The sequence below is a fragment of the Myotis daubentonii genome, chromosome 1 (assembly GCF_963259705.1).
Source record: "Myotis daubentonii chromosome 1, mMyoDau2.1, whole genome shotgun sequence".
In the NCBI taxonomy this organism is placed as follows: domain Eukaryota; kingdom Metazoa; phylum Chordata; class Mammalia; order Chiroptera; family Vespertilionidae; genus Myotis; species Myotis daubentonii.
This window is the reverse complement of record NC_081840.1, coordinates 37,357,389-37,376,261: the sequence shown is the minus strand read 5'-3', so window position 1 is coordinate 37,376,261 and position 18,873 is coordinate 37,357,389. Positions and strand designations below refer to the sequence as shown.

The 18,873-nt window shown below is 39.5% G+C and overlaps 2 protein-coding genes across 3 annotated transcripts in view; one reads left to right on the top strand and one right to left on the bottom strand.

The window, feature by feature from the left end:
• The first annotated feature begins 983 nt into the window (after positions 1–983).
• On the top strand, positions 984–8,148 carry LGALS3 (galectin 3). Its single transcript, XM_059695373.1, has 5 exons — positions 984–1,005; positions 1,637–2,008; positions 3,572–3,660; positions 6,316–6,481; positions 7,840–8,148. The coding sequence occupies exons 1-5, from the start codon at positions 988–990 to the stop codon at positions 7,993–7,995; spliced, it is 801 nt and encodes a 266-aa protein (XP_059551356.1). The 5' UTR covers positions 984–987; the 3' UTR covers positions 7,996–8,148.
• DLGAP5 (DLG associated protein 5) overlaps positions 4,949–18,873 on the bottom strand; it is a 46,439-nt gene continuing 32,514 nt past the window's right edge. Inside the window, exons 16-19 of one of the 2 annotated variants that reach the window (XM_059695314.1) lie at positions 17,658–17,718; positions 16,664–16,910; positions 15,276–15,325; positions 4,949–10,083 (exon numbers count right to left, since the gene is read on the bottom strand). In XM_059695314.1, coding sequence (XP_059551297.1) covers positions 9,943–10,083; positions 15,276–15,325; positions 16,664–16,910; positions 17,658–17,718 — 499 coding nt within the window. In that variant the 3' untranslated portion in view covers positions 4,949–9,942. The remainder of the gene's footprint in view (positions 10,084–15,275; positions 15,326–16,663; positions 16,911–17,657; positions 17,719–18,873) is intronic. The other variant, XM_059695319.1, reaches the window with a different exon arrangement.

The window sequence follows — 18,873 nt, the reverse complement described above, 5'->3', positions numbered from 1 at the left end:
GCCTCAGGATTCAGAAGCCGCCCTCCTCCCCTCAGTGCTGGAGTGTCTGCAGTGGGAGCAGGTATCAAACACCCTGGCAGTTACAGGGAGGAGCAGGAGAAAGCAAGAATGGTGTGTCAAGCAAGGCCATCCCCTTGAGGCAGCTTTGGGCAAGGCAAACCCAAAATATTTTCCTCCACATTGCCCAACCTTTTTTTTTTTTTTTTTTTTTAACTTTAGTCTGTTATAATGCCAAATATTTCACTTGGAACAACACGTACTTTTTCAAAACAGCAAGCATTTGTGCCTGCCTGTCTTCATTGCTCCACATCGAGGCTTAGCTCAAACAACACCTCCCCTCTTAGAAGCAACTGTTCTGGTTGTGACTTCCTGCAGCTCACAGCCTGGCTCATGGCATGCTCGTTCGTGATCCCTCCGGCCTGTGGAGCCTTTGACCACTCAGGCCTTGGCCTATTCATCTCCACACCCAGACAGGAGCCTTCACCGTGCCCGTGCAGAGCAGGCACAAATGTGTGCAAACGAAGGAATAAGTAATCTGCAGAACTCCATCTGAGGGGCATGTCTTTCAGATCCTAAGAATCAACCAACTGCTTTCCTCCCAAAACCCTAAAGAGGGCAAGGGGCTGTCCGTGAGAACTAGCACCGGTGGGGGAGGTTGATATTAACATGCAGACCTTTGTAAGAGGTGGTGGGGTAGGAGCACAGGAAGGACAGCTAGTGCGATTGGAGCTGAAAGCTCGGGTTAAAGAGGATTTGGTATCCAGTTGGAGTGCATCTCCACCCTTGGATGAGACATTTTTGTGGTTCCATGCTATTGATTTAGAGGGATTTTGGAAATAGATTGTCTTGTGCTAGAAGAATGCCTGTAAATTGAGTAGAACTGCACAACAAACTATTTGTGATCTTAAATTTAAATGGTAACTCATGAAATCTTTTCAGGTCAAATCATAACCTATCTTCTTCCTCTTTTTTTGTCCTCTCAGGAAAATGGCAGACGGTTTTTCGGTAAGTGTTTTATGTCTGCTGTCTTACTTCCTAATCCCATGGAGGTGGAGAGTTTTGTTTTCAGCACCAGACTTTCCCTTCTAACGCTTTGTGCCTTCCTCTGGCCTCCCCTGTCCAATGTGGGCTTCTTGGCCGGAGTCGTGTTTTTCCAGTAATAGATCTGGGAAGAAAGCCAGCTAGAGAGAGGCCTGGGATCACTAAGAGCAGCCCCTTTACCGAAAGGTCTGGGGCCGAAGTGGGTGGATTCTGTGGGCCAGGCGCTGAGAAACAGCTGACAATGGGAAGTGTGGTACAGTCTGAGTATCCTGATTTTTGTGATTATTTTTCTCATGTCAGTTAGAAAATACATGCGTTTACATTGAGGATGGATAGCTCTATTTTAGCAAATTACAAAAATGCAACCCTGCCCAATATAGACGATGGGCGACGTGTACTGATAAAGTGCACATAATCCCAAAGTCTAATTTGAGCCTTTGGAACTCAAAACTATTTAATAGGTGGAAACATTTTTATGGATATGAGTTGCATATCTTCCTATGTCCCCCCACTTTAGATCTCTTATTCCTGTTTTCCTGAAAATTCTGTTTTTGTGAATGTTTTTCATCCAGGAATTGTATCTTTTTTTTTCCAGCTTAATGATGCCATATGTGGGTCTGGGAACCCCAACCCTCAAGGATGGCCCGGTCCATGGGGAAACCCGCCTGCTGGGGCAGGAGGCTACCCGGGGGCTGCCTATCCTGGGACCTACCCCGGACAGGCACCCCCTGCCGCCTACCCCGGACAGGCACCGCCTGCCGCCTACCCCGGACAGGCACCTCCTGGCGCTTACCCCGGACAGGCACCTCCTGGCGCTTACCCCGGACAGGCACCTCCTGGCGCCTACCCTTGCCCTACAGCACCTGCTTATCCCGGACCTAATGCCCCAGTGCCCGGCCCTGGACAACCAAGTGGGCCTACGGCCTACCCTGGTGCGGGCCCCGCTGGTGTCCCTGCTGGACCACTGGTAAGATGGAGTCAGTCATTTCATGTACTTGATTGTGACCAGGGCAAAGCTAATGAAGAACACAGCAATCGCCTGGGCTGTGGTGCCATCACTTTGCAGTGCTCTGGCTCGGAGCTAGTTCTGGGCACCACACCTGCATAGCGCTGCAGGGAGACACGAAGCTTTACTCTCACTGCTTAGGGCCATATTCTAGGACCAGCCACAGTGTATGCTGGTCCAATAGAAAAAAATCGTTATTTGTATTGAGTTTAGTATGAGCAGTGTTGGCATAAAGAGACGCTAATGCGTCTTTTGAAGGCATCTGTAAAGCAGCTTTAATAAAAATCAAGTTAAGAGCATAGTAATGGGGGAAAGTTTTCATTATTAGTATTAATAACACTACGTAAACAGCATGTCCAGCAGTGTGCTTCTACATGATGATCTCATCTGAACCCATAACCACCCGATAAGATACTGTTATTATCCCCACTTTCCACATGAAGAAATGGGACAATAGCATTATATTAGCTTGCCCAGGACCATAGAGAGAACATGGGGGAGGAGGGGAACCAAGGTAATCTAGTTTTGAAAGACCTTCTAAAGATAATTTTGTGATCTAAGGATTGAATTTTCGTTGATATTAAAACGCATTTTAGTAAAGAAATTCTACGCACAAAACCTTAATTCTGTAGGGCTTTAAACACATCTCAGACACAGATCCTTCCCTTCTAGAGTTACAGTCCAGCTGGGAAGTAAGCAGATATGAGGAAAGAGTTCAGTAACAGCCTGGGGGCAGACCCTCTCATGAGTAGGTGAAAGGTGGCACAGGTGGCATCTGATCTGCTTTTAGGTCAGCTTAGAGGAAAGTGCAGAGAAAGCGTTGGGGGTGTGGGTGGCATTGGGCAGGGTCTAGACCCAGATGGTTAGTCCACTGCAGATACAGGGGCACAAGGAGTCTATACAAAGGAAGAGGCAGGTGGGAGAGAGACTACAGAGGAAGAACCTCAGGATCTGCTGGTTAAGTCTTGGGAGTTAGACAGGACTGGCTTTTCAAGACCGGACAGCTAGGGCACCAGGAAGGGGACTGGTGGGGAAGAAGGCAGGAGAGACGGTTCCAGTTCATACCTGTTGAATCTGCAGCACCAGGAGGGAGTATGGGACTAGTACTGATCAGGGCTAGAGATAAAAGACTTGGATGATAGTTGGACCTGGGGTTGGGGGGAATTGTAAAGGGGAAAAAGAAGAGGCCAATGATGGGGCGTTGGGAATATTTACAGTACCTTGAACATAAATATTTGCAGAATGGACTAGGAAATGTATTAACTAGAAGATGTTTATTCCACAAATATGGAGTATCTGCCACACACTAAGTACTCTGCCGATGCTGTGAGTAAAACATATTGTGCAGTCAGGGGATTTATCTCTTCAGGCCCCGGGCACGGTGGCCCGAGTCTGGACAGATGGCTTAACTTAAGGTTGTGTTAGTCACACGTATTAATAGTATTTGAATATTAGCAACATCTTTTTCTTTCTTTCCCCAAGAAAACATGACTCTGTATTAATACACATGTTTTTCATCCCCAGACTGTGCCTCATGAAATGGCTTTCCCTGGAGGAGTCATGCCTCGCATGCTGATAACAATTATGGGTACAATAAAACCCGATGCAAACAAGTAAGAGCAAACTTTAAATGTCTAACACATTTGTTGATTGGTTTTTGAGTAAAGACTGATCTATATGGAAATTTAACAGACTTTTTAAAACTACACATTTAGAGTCTTGGCTCTTCCATAGTATGGGATTATCCCATAAATCAATACGTGTTCCCACCAAGGGGACAAGGTTTCCCTCACCAAATCTTGGTTTTCTCTCAGAGCCTGAATAGAACTGAGTTCTACGTTGTGAGGAGAAAGAGGAAGAGCAGGGTTCTTCCTGGCAGGGAAAGCTTTAGCATTAAAGGCCAGTAGAGTCTTTGTAATGTCATGTTTGGCCATCCCTTCACTCTGAACCATACTGTGTCTGAAAAGCCAAGCATGCACTTTAGATAACCATAAAAAATTAGGATGCCAAAGCAAGAGGTCCCACTTGACATTGTGGTGAGTTGATCCGAGAGCTTGAATAGTGTCCCACTGCGTCCTCATGCTCATGCAAGACTTGCAGGTCACCGTGCTGTCTCAGCTCTCGAGCTTGGCTGCCATGCCCGTCTTCACAGTGGGTGCAACTGCAGGGTCACAGATTCCCATGGTGTTGGCCTGGTCTACAGATGACAAGGGGCAGGGTGGGGAAGCCCAGTCTTCTGAGTAGTCACTATTTACTTGAAAGGTTTGAAAAAATTGTTCAAGTTAAAGACTTCATCCAAATAAGTCAACCTTTGCCATTGGAACTGGTTTGATTGAGGTGAGCTATGAGGGGTAAGACTTTAAGCTGCTTTAGAGAAATCCATGCTGACTTGGGGCTGCCCTGGGACGCCTGGCTCTGGTTATTACCACTGGTTATGCTTACATATAATACAAACAGGCTAAGGATATTTATCCTGAAGCCCTCCAGTCTGCCTGTCGCTGAGGTTAGTGGTACAACTAAAGCTCCTGCAGGCATTAATTAATGTGTCTCTGGGTCTTATAAGTAGTATACAAAAGATACTAACTCAAGCTGTGTACACAGGTTTATTCGAGGATCCACAGACAGCCTCTATGAGCATCTGTCACCTTGCTCCTGGTGAATCTACAGTAACCACCTCCTCTGTTACCAGGAGATGGACTGGCTTCTGCTCTGTTCATTTTACATTCAAATAGCCCATTCACTCCAACCTCTAGCTAGCCTCCTCTGGATTCTACTCTAAAGCTTACCTCACAGCAAATTACAAAACATATATATCTTCTGCCTATGTCCTTAGCCATCTTTCCTCCCAATAAGTACACCGTATTCTGTGCATACAGCACTCACAATTTGTTAATTTTTAAGAAATATATATTTATTGATTTCAGAGCAGAAGTGAGAGGGAGAGATAGAAACATCAGTGATAAGAGGGAATCATTGATCTGCTGCCTCCTGCACTCCCCCTACTGGGGGAGTGGGGGGATGGAGCCTGCAACCCAGGCATGTGCCCTTGACTGGAATCGAACCTGGGACCCTTCAGTCTGCAAGGCTGATGCTCTATCCACTGAGCCAAACCATCTAGGGCACAATTTGTTAAGTTCTGCTCCCCTCTCCCAACCCCTACTGCACAGAACCACACTGGTATATTTGTCTTTATTTAGGGTTATTGTACTGGAAACTTAAACTCCAATTACACCAGAGATGTAGACTGAGACTGTGGTAGATCAAAACTCATTTTGGTTGAAATGGCCAAGGTGATAGGAAACTGAAATAATTGTTGCTTGGTCCTGCACATTCTATGTAAGGAATTAGAAGAGAATGCTTAAGGTGGTAGAGATGACCATATCTTTAGCCATTAGATATTTAGTCAAATACAATTTCTATTGCCATTTGACTCTTTTGGTCCTTTCCCTGTGAATAAATACATCTGTGGTCGGGTCTGTTACAGGGTGAATCCAAGTACCCAGGGAATTATCATTAGTGGGTCAGGAGTGCAGATTCTGCTTTAAAACAAGAGTACCAGCAGATTCTGTTAGTGGTCTGTGGAGCACACTTTGAGAAATTGGGGGGTAGGGTTAGTACTTTAACAGTCAGGGGACTTGTGTTTGTGTTAACAACCAAGGAGAAGGAACGGGGTCAAAAAGTTAAGCCAGCACTTGCATCAATTCCACTTCATATCTTGGAAAGTTCAACACATTGTCATGATTTTACAAATTAGCAACAGGACATTAACTGCATAATCTCATTCCTTCCGTTTTAGGACTAGGTTTTTGGTTAACTAGGAGGAAGCCAGGAAGTTGATCTTTTATTTATGTGACTTGCTTGCCGTCAATAGGTATTAAAATCAACCTGGCAGGGCAGGAAGAAGGTAACCATATCGTCTGCAATGGAAAGCATAACCTGCCCTTACAGTGGCTGCAAACCTCTGTAAGGAAACCTTGAAGGGTTTTCATGAGTAGAAGGGTAAGCAGGGAATTACAAATGAAGAGAATGATAGGACCAAAGACAGTGAGGCAAAACAATCCAACACGTACTGTTCTGTTTACTTTTAGTATTTTACTAATATTTGGCCTAGTATACAGCTTGAGCACATTCTCTGGTTTGTTTTTTGTTAAGAAAATGTTCCTGTATTTTATAAAACGTTTTGCTCTTTAGAAAAATCGCGTGTTCTTCACTTGATGCAAATACACAACTTGAATCATTTTACTAACTCTGGCCTTTGGTTTGAACAGACTTGTTTTAGATTTCAAGAGAGGGAATGATGTGGCCTTCCACTTTAACCCACGCTTCAATGAGAACAACAGGAGAGTCATTGTTTGCAACTCAAACCTGAATAATAACTGGGGACCGGAAGAAAGGCAGATGATTTTCCCATTTGAATGTGGTAAACCATTCAAAGTAAGTTATTGCTATTGTTATGTATTGATAATTCATATTGCTCATGGGGAAATCGCTCTAAAATCAAGATGCACTTGAAATGAATTTTGGGGAGCTATCCTGAGACACCTAACCAGCTCCTCCCCATCCCAGGCGCCCATGATCACCAGTAGGCTGGAACAGGACTAGGATTTTGGAAAGGGTTCCCAGCTCCATACTGTTACCACCTCTGAATTTAAGCTTTTCTGGAAACGAGAAAAATAGCATCTTTAATAAAAAAGGCAGAAAGTCTCCGAGAGACTGAGACTTAGTCCCTTAAAAAACATAGTGACATAGAAACCAAAACTAAAAATTTTTTAAATTAAAAATTAATTTAAAAAGAAATTAGGTGACATTTAATATTATATTAGTTTCAGGTGTACAACAGTCAAAAATTTTTAATTCTAAAATTAATACATGCTTCTGAAAAGAAAAATGTATAGATTTTTTAATTAACTGAAAAAGTTCTCTATCCTTTATATACTGAAGGTTGCAACTTAGTGAATATCTTTCCAGTATTTTCTATGACATACAGCACTTTTGATTTTTAAGCACTGCTTCACCAAATATTTAGTAGGTTCACAGTACTAGTTGGATTGACTGTAGAGTGGGCAATAACACAGCTAGACTATAAGCTTCTTAAGGGCAGAGACAAATAGGGACCATATTCTACATTTAATGGACATCTTTCAGGATCAGAACATTGTTTAGATATGTTTCATTGTTTAGATATGTAATAATTCAAGAAGTACTCTATTGATGAAACTTTGGCAATATTACCAATAAAATCTGGGAAGGTTTTATTTTACTAAAACACCGTTACTGACTTTGCTTATTCTTCTTTGCTTTCTAGAAGAATAATTTTATTAAAATATACATGTCTAAAACTCAGATATTGCCAAAGTGCTACTTCAAAAAGGATTAAACACACCCACTATTGGAAGACTATGTTTTCCCTCTTCTTGCCCAAAGTGGTTATTATCCAACTTCATAGCATTTGCTGCTCTATCAGGGGATCCCTACTTTAGTGTTTATTTTTACTTTTAGATGCTGTAGGCCATATGAAAACTTTTTATGTAGACACATTATTTTATGTAACTACATCATTATGTAGACAGTATTTATTCCTGTGTGGCTTCAACTATATAGCTTCTAAAAATTTTGTCCTTTTTATTTTGTGTAAATCTTTGACTAGTCTGGAGTTTATTTTTGCTGTAAAGTTACTTTTTCAGGATTTTAATCTGTTCCACAAAAGATGAATGTGGACACCCTGAGCTCAGGACAGACTGGTTTTGAAATCAACGGGCATTTCTAACAGTTTTGTGTACGTGCCATTTCAGATCCAAGTACTGGTTGAATCCGACCACTTCAAGGTTGCAGTCAATGATGCTCACTTGCTGCAGTACAATCACCGGATGAAAAATCTCAGGGAAATCAACGCATTGGCAGTTAGTGGTGACGTCAGTCTCACTAGTGTTACACACACTATGATATAATCTTAAAGGGGCAGATATTCTTTTAAGAAATAAAAATGAATGTAAACCTTACCCATTTAAAAGTTTCATGCTCACTGTAAGTGAAAAATTTTGCCTTTATTCAACAACGTCCTTCTTATAAATCATTCACTTAATAAATATTCTAAGAGTTAATGGTTTATATGTCATTTATTTGGGGCAGTCTATTCTTGATAATGAATAATGGGCTCAATGGTAAAAGAAATATGTAGCAGAGGGGCCATTATATAGTAGGTCCTCAATAAATGAAAATTCCCTTTTGATTTTGGAAAGGGTCTTGTTCTACCCAAGCAGTTTTCTTTCACTTAGTCTTTAAGGATTTTCCTAATACCTCATAATTCTGGAGTCCAATAGCCCAAGAACACTATCTAGTTGTAAGGGACACTGAAGGCTGCCAACACAAAAATCCATTCCCGATGTCCTGATAATTGTGGTTTTATTCAGGTATGATCCCAGATTCAGTAGGGAATCATTAGTTTAAGTCAATCCCCCACTCACTCCGTCTTACTGCAGACAGACATGTGGCATTAGCTGGCCTGACTAGATCACAGGGAAGGACATAGCTCTGATTACCACTAGCAGCTACATTATGATCCCAAAGGACCCAGCCTCAGACACGTGCCAAAGACAACAGAATGTTGGTTCTTGATGCCAACATTGAACTGTTAATTATAAAGTGCCTAGAATCACCCTGACAACTTATGAAATACATTCCTTATTGCTAAGCCAGTTTGAGTTCATTTTACTATTACATAGCAGCAAAAGCTTTCTAAATGATTCACTAGTACACCTTACTAAACTTACCACCATAGATTCTACGACTTTGGTTACTTTGCACCAACACCTTTTACATATTCATGCCTGAGCCCTTGGAAAGCCCTAACTTTTATATATGCTACTTGGTTCTGCCTGTCTTGCTTGAATTGTTCAATTACAGGCTGTTAATGAATAAAAGCTATTTTCATCTTTTGGCAAAACTTTAGGCATTTAGAGAACATTCTTCTAAGTCAGCACCCTACACAGCCTCCCAACTGCTCGCAGGGATTTAATAAATACTGTCTTTCCCACAAGCCTAATACCCCTTCCTCTGACAATAAAACAACATGTGTTTTCTTGTTTGAAAACCCCTAATCTTATGGGGGGTTATCCATAAAGTTCTTGCTTATTGTTCAACTCACTGGAAGGCAGAAATGACTGGGCCCGGGTCTGGTACAAGCGTTAGCTACTCTGAATCTTCTTGGTGCTCTGTTATTCTGACAGCCCTGCCTTCTACAAATCTATAGCTAAGATTTTTATACAAGAGAAAACATTTCAAACACATTAAGTGATTGACGTAATTTTCTTCAAAGGAATAAGGTATTTCCTTCAAAGCCTGTCATTCATGTCAAGGGGAAAATAGGAAAGGCAGGAATTTAATGGGCGCCTAGTTAACCATTTGAAACTATAACATGTAAACTGACATCAGCTGAGCCAGAAAGCTCATCCAAACAAACTCAGTATGCCCTGGAAAATCAATATGCAAAGCTGTTCAACACTGACAAATTTAAAGTTCAAACTAAAAATAAAGTATGAAAAGATACAAATATTTCTGTCAAAGTTTAGTATTATATTTTGATTAAGCGAGTAGTCATAAGCTCTGAGTAAGTGTTCTTGGCTTTAAACTTATACATCTTAAAGAAGAGAGGCAAGGCAGTGATATAGCTTTTATTCTGCATGGCTGTTGTACAAAATATCCCCACTTCCCTTGAGAAATAGTATCATATCTAAAAAACACTTGAATGAACACTGAATATTAAAATATTACACGACACCATATAAATCGGTTGAATAGAAGCAAACAAAAGTACAGTCTTCAATCTTTTGGTATTCTAAGAATATACCCCACAGTATTGATAATGACAAGAAAAATGTTTGGAATTATTTTTACATTCAAAGTTCTTCTGGTTGTTCTCCACTGAGGGCCCTTAGAGGTGAAAAGGTAATCAGGTTACCACCAAAGGAAATGTGCCTGGCATGCTCTCGACGTCTCCTCTCCACGGGAGTAAATGGATTACTGCAGATTAGGTCCGTCTAGAGAATAAATTCAGAGGAGTCACTTACGGAACCATTAAGAGTTTCACCAACTGACTTCAACATTGCAAGTTAATAGTAAATTAATAACATAAATAACATTTCCACAAAACAATAAATTAATTAATAACATGATTGTGCAACTTTTCAATAGATCTAATTTCAAATAGTTTTTAATTGAAAAGGTATATTATTAACAGTACATGCCTAAAAAGGTGATTAGTAATATGCAAATGCACTTCAGCAGCATCTGCATGATGAATACAATTGAGGCCATATCTTACGTCATATGCAGATTTCACAAACCTACTCTAACCATATAACAGCATTTAATAGGCTTTGTACTTGAAGGCCTATTTTTATATTTTTTTGTTAATCCTCATCCGAGGATATTTTCCATTGATTTTTTAGAGAGAGAGGAAAGGAGAAAGAGAGACAGAGAGAAAAACATTCATGTGAGACACATCAATCAGTTGACTCCTGCACACACCAGACTCTGGCCTAACCAGGGATGGGGATTGAGCCTGCAACCGAGGTGCGTGTCCCTGACTGGAATCGAACCCAGGACCCTTCAGTCCGCAGGCCAATGCTCTAGCCACTGAGCGAAACCAGCTAAGGCTGGAATAAGTAATATTTTTGGTCTAAAATAGACAGATGAACATATAAAAAAATTAAAAAATAATTTCTAGTATTTATGAAAGTAGAAAAGAATTCACAAGGAGAAAAAAGAATAAGGAAAAGTATAAGGTACTAAGATTTACCAACAAGGTAATGTATAATTATGAAACAATTTGAATCATATTATGAATATATCAGAACCATCTGGCTTGTAAAATTTCTGCTGAATTCCCTTGTACATAATAAGTTGTTTTTCCTCTGTCTGAATTTAACTTTCTCTCTTTTTCCTTAACTTTTGCAATTTTAATTAAAATATGTCTTGGTGTGGTTCTCTTTGGATTCATCTTATTTGGAATTCTCTAAGCTTCTTGGACCTGGATATGTTTTCTTTCCCAGTTAGGATTATTTCTTCAAATAATTTTTCTGACCCTCTCTTCTACTTTTGGGACCCTTACAAAGCAAATGTCATTCTGCTTGATGTTGTGCCAGAGGTCGCTGAAAGTGTCTTTACTTTTAAAAATTCCTTTTCATTTTACTGCTGTCTGGGTGTGTTTCATTGCTTTGTCTTTCAGCTTGTTGATTTGTGCTTAATTTTTATCCAGTCTCCTATTGAATCCCACTAGTATATTTTTCATTTCAGTTATAATTTCTGTTTGGCACTTTTTATGTTCTCAATTCTTCTTGCAAATTTGGTGAGCATCTTTATGACAATTACTTTGAACTCTTTTTCTCAGGTAGGTTGCTCAATTCTGTTTCATTAAGGTCCCTGACCCATTTGGCAGTGGGCACTGGAAAATTTCAAGGTAAGGCTGTAAACCAGAGTTGTTGACCTTGGCTACCCAGTAAAATCACTTGATGAAGGACCTACTACAGATCATTGAAATAAAAACATCTGGCATAGGGCTGAAAAACAATGTTGTAAACACTGAGTAGGCAACAGACCACTTTTTTATTTGTGCCACAGTGAATATAAATCAGACAGCTCTGCCTACAGAGGAATTTATAGTCAATAAGGGAAATAGATTCCTGAAATTATAATAAGTTAAGAATATAATATATTCATATTATTCTCTTAAGAAGAGATTATATACACCGATAATGAACTCACAGAAAGAGAAAATTTTATCCCATTTATCACTACAACAAAAAAATTAGGATACCTAGGAATAAACTTAAGGAGATAAAAGACCTGTACTTGGAAAACTACAGGACGTTGAAAAAAGAGATAGAGGAAGATATAAACAAGTGGAAGAATATACCATGTTCATGGATTGGTAGAATCAACATGATTAAAATGTCCATACTACCCAAAGCAATCTAGAGATTCAATACAATCCCCAATAAAATACCAATGGCATATTTCACAGATCTGGAACAAACTCTCCAAAAATTCATATGGAATGAAAAAAAGACCCCGAATAGTCGCAGCAATTTTGAGAAAGAACAAAGTTGGAGGGATCACAATACCAGATATCCTATCCTATCCTCATATATAATAAAAGAGAAACATGTAAATTGACCGCCCCTTCGCTATGCTCACCAGCCAATCAGGAGTGAATATGCAAATTAACCCAACAAAGATGGCGGGTTGATCTGCATACACAGGTGCCAGGTGGAGAGCAGAAGCGGGAGAGCCGGCAGCTTGGGGGGACGTGGCTCCCAAGGTCGCTCCCTCGGTCACTCCCTTGGGGGAATGTGGCTCCCTCGGTCACCAGGCAGAGAGCAGAGCAGGAGAGCCGGAGGCTTGGCGGGCCATGGCTCCCTCAGTTGCTCCCAGCCTGGGGAGCACCAGGAATTCTGGGAATAGTAGTTCTGACGGTAGCCCCAGGACCGGAAGCGGAAGCCCAGAGTGCAGGGAGCACCAGGAATGCTGGGAATCGTAGTTCTGGTGGCAGACGGATCTCCTAGACACTAGAGCAGAGGTTCTCAACCTGTGGGTCGCGACCCCTTTGGCGGTCGAATGACCCTTTCACAGGGGTCGCTTAAGACCATCCTGCTATCAGATATTTACATTACGATTCATAACAGTAGCAACATTACAGTTATGAGGTAGGAACGAAAATAATTTTATGGTTGGGTCACAACATGAGGAACTGTATTTAAATGGCCAGAAGGTTGAGAACCACTGCACTAGAGCAAAGTGAGCCCGGAGCAAGTTACTGTTGCAGTGGGGGATGGAGGGAAAGCAAAGGTGAGACACATAAGTAAAATCAAAGTGTCTAGGAAAAATTAAAGGGAAGATATCCTAAAACTTCCAGGAAATCTCCACCAATGAAGCAAAGAAAAAAAATGCCTCTATTATTCTGTGAGCAACAAACCAAACTGGGTTGGGGGTCTCAGACAATTCACCCATATGATTGCAAAGACAGACAGAAACTCCTGGATTGGAGAGGGTTCCCCTGAGGTCTCCCAGATTGTAAAGGGTGCAGGTCAGGCTGAGGGACCCCCTTCCTGCTCCCTGTGCACAAATCTTCATGCACCAGGACCCTAGTCAACTTATATTACAAAGCCACTGTTCTCAAAACTGCCTGGTACTGGCACAAGAACAGACATATAGACCAATGGAATAGAACAGAGAACCCAGAAATTGACCTAAGCCATTATGTTCAATTAATATTTGACAAAGGAGCCAAGAGCATACAATGGAGTTAAGACAGTCTCTTCAGTAAACGGTGCTGGGAAAATTGGTCAGATACATGCAAAAAAAAAAAATGAAACTAGACCACCAACTTACACTATATACAAAAATAAACTCAAAATAGATAAAAGGCTTAAATTTAAGATAGAAAACCATAAAAATCTTGGAAGAATCCATAGGAAGCAAAATATCAGACATATCTTGCAGCAATATGTTTACCGAAACATCTCCTAGGACAATGGAAACAAAGGAGAAAATAAACAAATGGGACTACATCAAAATAAAAAGCTGCTGCACAGCAAAAGAAACCATCAACAAAACAACAAGAAAGCCCACTGCATAAGAGAACATATTTGCCCATGTTACCTCCAATAACAGTTTAATCTCCAAAATTTACAGGGAACTCATACAACTTAACAAAAAGAAGATAAACAACCCAATCAAAAAATGGGCAATGGACCTAAATAGACACTTTTCAAAAATGGACATACAGAAGGCCAAGAGACATATGAAAACATGCTCAAAGTCACTAATCATCGGAGAGATACAAATCAAAACAACAATGAAGTACCACCTCACACTTGTCAGAATGGCTATCATTAACAAATCAAAAAACAACAACTGCTGGCGAGGATGTGGAAAAAAAGGAACCCTTGTATACTGCTAGTGGGAATGAAGACTGGTGCAGCCACTGTGGAAAACAGTGGATTTCCTCAAAAATAAAAAAATGGAACTCTCATTTGACCCAGTAACCCCATTTCTAGGAATATATCCCAAGAAATCAGAAATAGCAATCAGAAAGGATATATGCATCCCTAGGTTCATAGCAGCACACTTTACAATAGCTAAGATTTGGAAACAGCCTAAATGCCCATCAGCAGGTGAGTGGATTAAAAAACTGTGGTATAGCTACACAATGGAATACTATGCTGCTGTAAAAAAGAAAGAACTCTTACCATTTGTAACAGCATGTATGGACCTGGCATTATGCTAAGCGAAATAAGCCAGTCAGAGAAAGGTAAGTATCACATGATCTCACTCATTTGTGGAATATAATGAACATAAACTGATGAACAAAAATAGATCCAAAGATACAGAAGCATCGAACAGACCATCAAACCTCAAAAGAAAGGAAGGGGAAGGTGGAAGGATGGTTAAGAGATCACCAAAAGACTTGTATGCATGCATATAAGCATAACCAATGGACACAGACAATAGGGGGGTGAGGGCCTGTGCTTGGGGGCAGGAACGGGCTGGGAGAGGTCAATGTAGGGAAAAAGGAGACTCATGTAATACTTTCAACAATAAAGAATTTTTTTAAAAAAAGAAGAGATTAAATGTGTCCAATTGTATGCACCTGTGCCTATACATTAATTAACTTGGAGAGATGAGAGCTTTTATAGGAAGACTTCACAGAAAGGCTAGTGTCTGAACTAGACTTAGAGGCAAGAGATCACCAAAAGTAAAGCCAATGGAACTTTCAAATAAAATAGCTTCCAAATACAGTAATCTAAAAGGAATGGGATGAAAATAACCAATGACTAAAGGCAACACAGACATTATCTTCCCAAGTGCATGCTTCAGATGGGCAGAAACCTTGCCTTATGTTTTTCTTGCATTACTTAGAAATACCTATCATAATCCGAGCCACATATTAGATACTCAAATATTCAATCAATTTGTCATAAGAAATTTGATACATAAATCATATGGAAATATAAATCTTCAGAGTTTAATACTAAAAATTACTATATTTTAAAGTATATAAACATGAAAACTTTGTTTCCATTGATAAAATTAACAAATGGATTTCACAGTAAAGAAAACAATGAAAAGATGTAAATTTTAAACTTTGTATACAAATTTAAAAGTGAGTAATATTCTTTTTATAAAACAAATCATAAAGACACTTTTCAAATTAAGTTGAAAAACTTACTGACTCAAGAAGATGGCATTCAGTAGTAAGACCTTTATTATCAAATAATACTGAAAAACAAAAAAGAATTATTTTTAACTTTTTAAAGAATATTCTTGTAGTTAGAAATAAACAAACCACTGAGAAATATGAAAAGTTCCATATTATCAAATGCTAAGACAAAAATATAGGTCATCTTATGTTACAAGGTTTTTAAAAATGTTTGACTTTCGCCCAGCCGGTGTGGCTTAATGGTTAAGTACTGACCCATGAACCAGGAGATCACTGTTCGATTCCTGGTCAGGGCACATGCCCGAGTTGTGGGCTCGATCCCCAGTAGGGGATGTGCAGGAGGCAGCCAATAACTGATTCTCTCTCATCACTGATATTTCTCTCTCTCCCTTTCTCTCTCCAAAATCAGTAAAAACCTATTTTTAAAAAGTATGTTTGACTTTTTAAATAAAGTTCTTATCCTTAATTTTAGTATTTTAAAGAGTCTTCTATAAACAAAGCTCATGCTTGTAATAGTAAAAGTACGTAAAAGATGCTAGAAGAACATAGCTGGAGTGTATTCAATGTTTGGCAAAAGTAATGATGATTTTGCCTTAGGCTCCAGCCAGGACAGCACCATAGAGTAGCAGATGTAAATAGTAGGTGAAAATGTCATATATTATAACAAAAATACAAGAGCCAGGATTAAAAATGGCGGCGGAGAAAGTGGATACTACACAGACATGCTCCCAGGACCAAAAATAGAAAAGCCATTTCCTACTGCACAACAATCACAACAAAGTAGGTAGGAATAAAAGCATTAGGGAAGAAAAATAAGGCATTTTGAAGAAAGGCTTGAGGATGTATGTGCATTGAAAGAAGAACTAAAAAACACTTCAGGGAATTTTTCTAATTCTGAGTTTTCATAAATAATGAAGGATCCCAAAAAGTTAGGTCTAGCCTGGCCAGTGTGGCTCAATGGTTGAGCATCTACCTATGAACCAGTAGGTCATGGTTCGATTCCGGGTGAGGACACATGCCCAGGTTGCAGACTTGACCCCCAGTGGAAGGCATGCAAGAGGCAGCTGATCAATGATTCTCTCTCATCATTGATGTTTCTATCTCTCTCTCTCGTTCCCCCTTCCTCTCTGACATCAATTAAAATATACTTAAAAATGCTACTTATGTCCAATGTGGACTAGTATCTGCTGTTGATTTTTAATAGGTTTACCTCAGAACGCTGTGGGTGGAGAATGGCACACTACAATACAAACTAATTCTCATAAAATATCGACTTTGTCCAATTTTTCAACCTTTGTTTTTAGAAACTGGTACCAGAGGTATTTACAATAACCTATGCATTAGTGCAATTTCATTTATTTAACAAAGCCTCATTAAATGTATTAAAAAGATCTCACCTGACTGTAAAATTTTAGTCTCTTTTTCCTGTGAGATGTTATGTTGTGATGGTATATCTTTTTCAGGGCTACTCATCAAAACATCCTGTGTTGTCATTGAAGAATTTAGTTCCATTCCTTCCACAACATCTGAAATTTCTTCTGTTTTGTTAGTATTAATATCACACGCCACTTCACCAGCAGGTAGAGGCAAGCTCATTCTTTCACTGGGCAAACAATCCATCTTGAAGTTTATCTTACTTACATCCTGGAAATAAAAATGATTATTATATTTAATTATCAAACATTGAAACAATTATAAAAAGTAATTTTGCTATTAAAAATAATAAAAACAGAAGGATGACATTCTGAATACAGGCTAAAGAACACTGTAAATCCTACTATTTTCTTCTTAAATAATGAGTTCAGGTAATATTATAGCAGCAGTATGATTGAAGGAAAGTATACAGCAAGTATCTGTATTCACTTCAGAGATTGGCAAACATTTTCTGTGAAGTGCCAAATAGTACATTTTTTTAAAGGCTTTTTGAGCCGTAGGGTCTTTGCCACAAATATTCAACTACATTCTATTGCAAAAGCAACCAGATAAAGACATGAACAAACAAATGTAGCTATGCTATAAGGAAACAATTTACAAAAATAATCTTGATGTAAGTTGGAAAATACAGAATGGCACTATGGTCTCAAAGAAGCTAAAGGCCTTTGAAACAAGAACTATTATTTAATGTTACTGATTTTATTTTACTTTTAAAATATGTTTTTATTGATTTCAGAAAGAGGAAGGGCTAGAAACATCAATGATGACAGAGAACCATTGATCAGCTGCCTCTTTTACACTCTCCACTGGGGATTGAGCCCATAACCTGAACCATACCAGCTGGGCCTGACTTCAGATTTCTAAGAGAAATTCTGGGAGCTGTTTATGGAGTTACTATGTGTAATTATATAAGTAAGTAACATGCTGGGCTGTCTAGTACACTAGAGCAGGACTTACATGGTTTACTTCAATTAAATCTGGTAATCTAGGACACTGAGCATCTTCTACTATGCTGTTCCTGAAAAAAGAAAAAAATAGCATTGTACTCAGATAATCAAACATATTGCAAGCTTTTGTGTTTGAGACTATCCTTTATGGTCAAAGATGGCACCTGGTCCAAGATCAGGCCTGATGCAAATAGATTAGTTTAGGACTATAGCTACTACAGGATAGTCTTACAAAGCAAATGCATTCTTCCCCAGAAAGCTCATGAGCTTGTTTCCATGCTGGTATTTCACCAGCAACGCTCTGAACCTCATGCAAATCCAGAGCTACATACTAGAGAAAGGTTAGGACAGCGGTTCTCAACGTTTGGGTCGCGGCCCCTTTGGGGGTCGAACGACCCTTTCACAGGGGTCGCCTAAGACCATCGGAAAGCACATATATAATTACATATTGTTTATGTGATTAATCACTATGCTTTAATTATGTTCAATTTGTAACAATGAAAATACATCCTGCATATCAGATATTTACATTACGATTCATAACACTAGCAAAATTAGTTATGAAGTAGCAACGAAAATAATTTTATGGTTGGGGGTCACCACAGCATGAGGAACTGTATTAAAGGGTCGCGGCATTAGGAAAGTTGAGAACCACTGGGTTAAGAGAAAGCTGACTTCTAGGGAGTAAGAAGGGGTGAAGCGACAACTCAATTATTGTATAGCTGGAGTTGGCTACGTTTATTATTAGTTATAGAATACACAGCACATAATCCTGAAGTTCTTAACTTGCAATTTTATTTAAAATATCTGTCTCAACCTCATGCAAGTTGTAGGGTTTTTTGTGTTTTTTTTTTTTTTTAAATATATTTTATTGATTTTTTACAGAGAGGAAGGGAGAGAGAGAGAGAGTTAGAAACATCGATGAGAGAGAAACATCGATCAGCTGCCTCCTGCACATCTCCTACTGGGGATATGCCCGCAACCCAGGTACATGCCCTTGACCGGAATCGAACCTGGGACCTTTCAGTCCGCAGGCCGACGCTCTATCCACTGAGCCAAACCGGTTTCGGCGTGTTTTTTTAATATACTTAATTTTTCTATCTTCGACTTCACTTTGCCTTCGTTGCAAGAAGTCATTTATTTGCAAGATACTTTCTTTCTGTACTATTTTTGGGAATTAAGCAAAAAATTTTTTAGAGAGTAACTGTACTAATCACTTAAATACA

Bases quoted from the DNA above. Each gene is read 5' to 3' on its own strand.
- LGALS3 (XM_059695373.1), top strand. The intron at 2,009-3,571 runs GTAAGATGGAGT...TTTCATCCCCAG, and splicing joins GTGTCCCTGCTGGACCACTG to ACTGTGCCTCATGAAATGGC. The intron at 3,661-6,315 runs GTAAGAGCAAAC...TGGTTTGAACAG, and splicing joins ATAAAACCCGATGCAAACAA to ACTTGTTTTAGATTTCAAGA.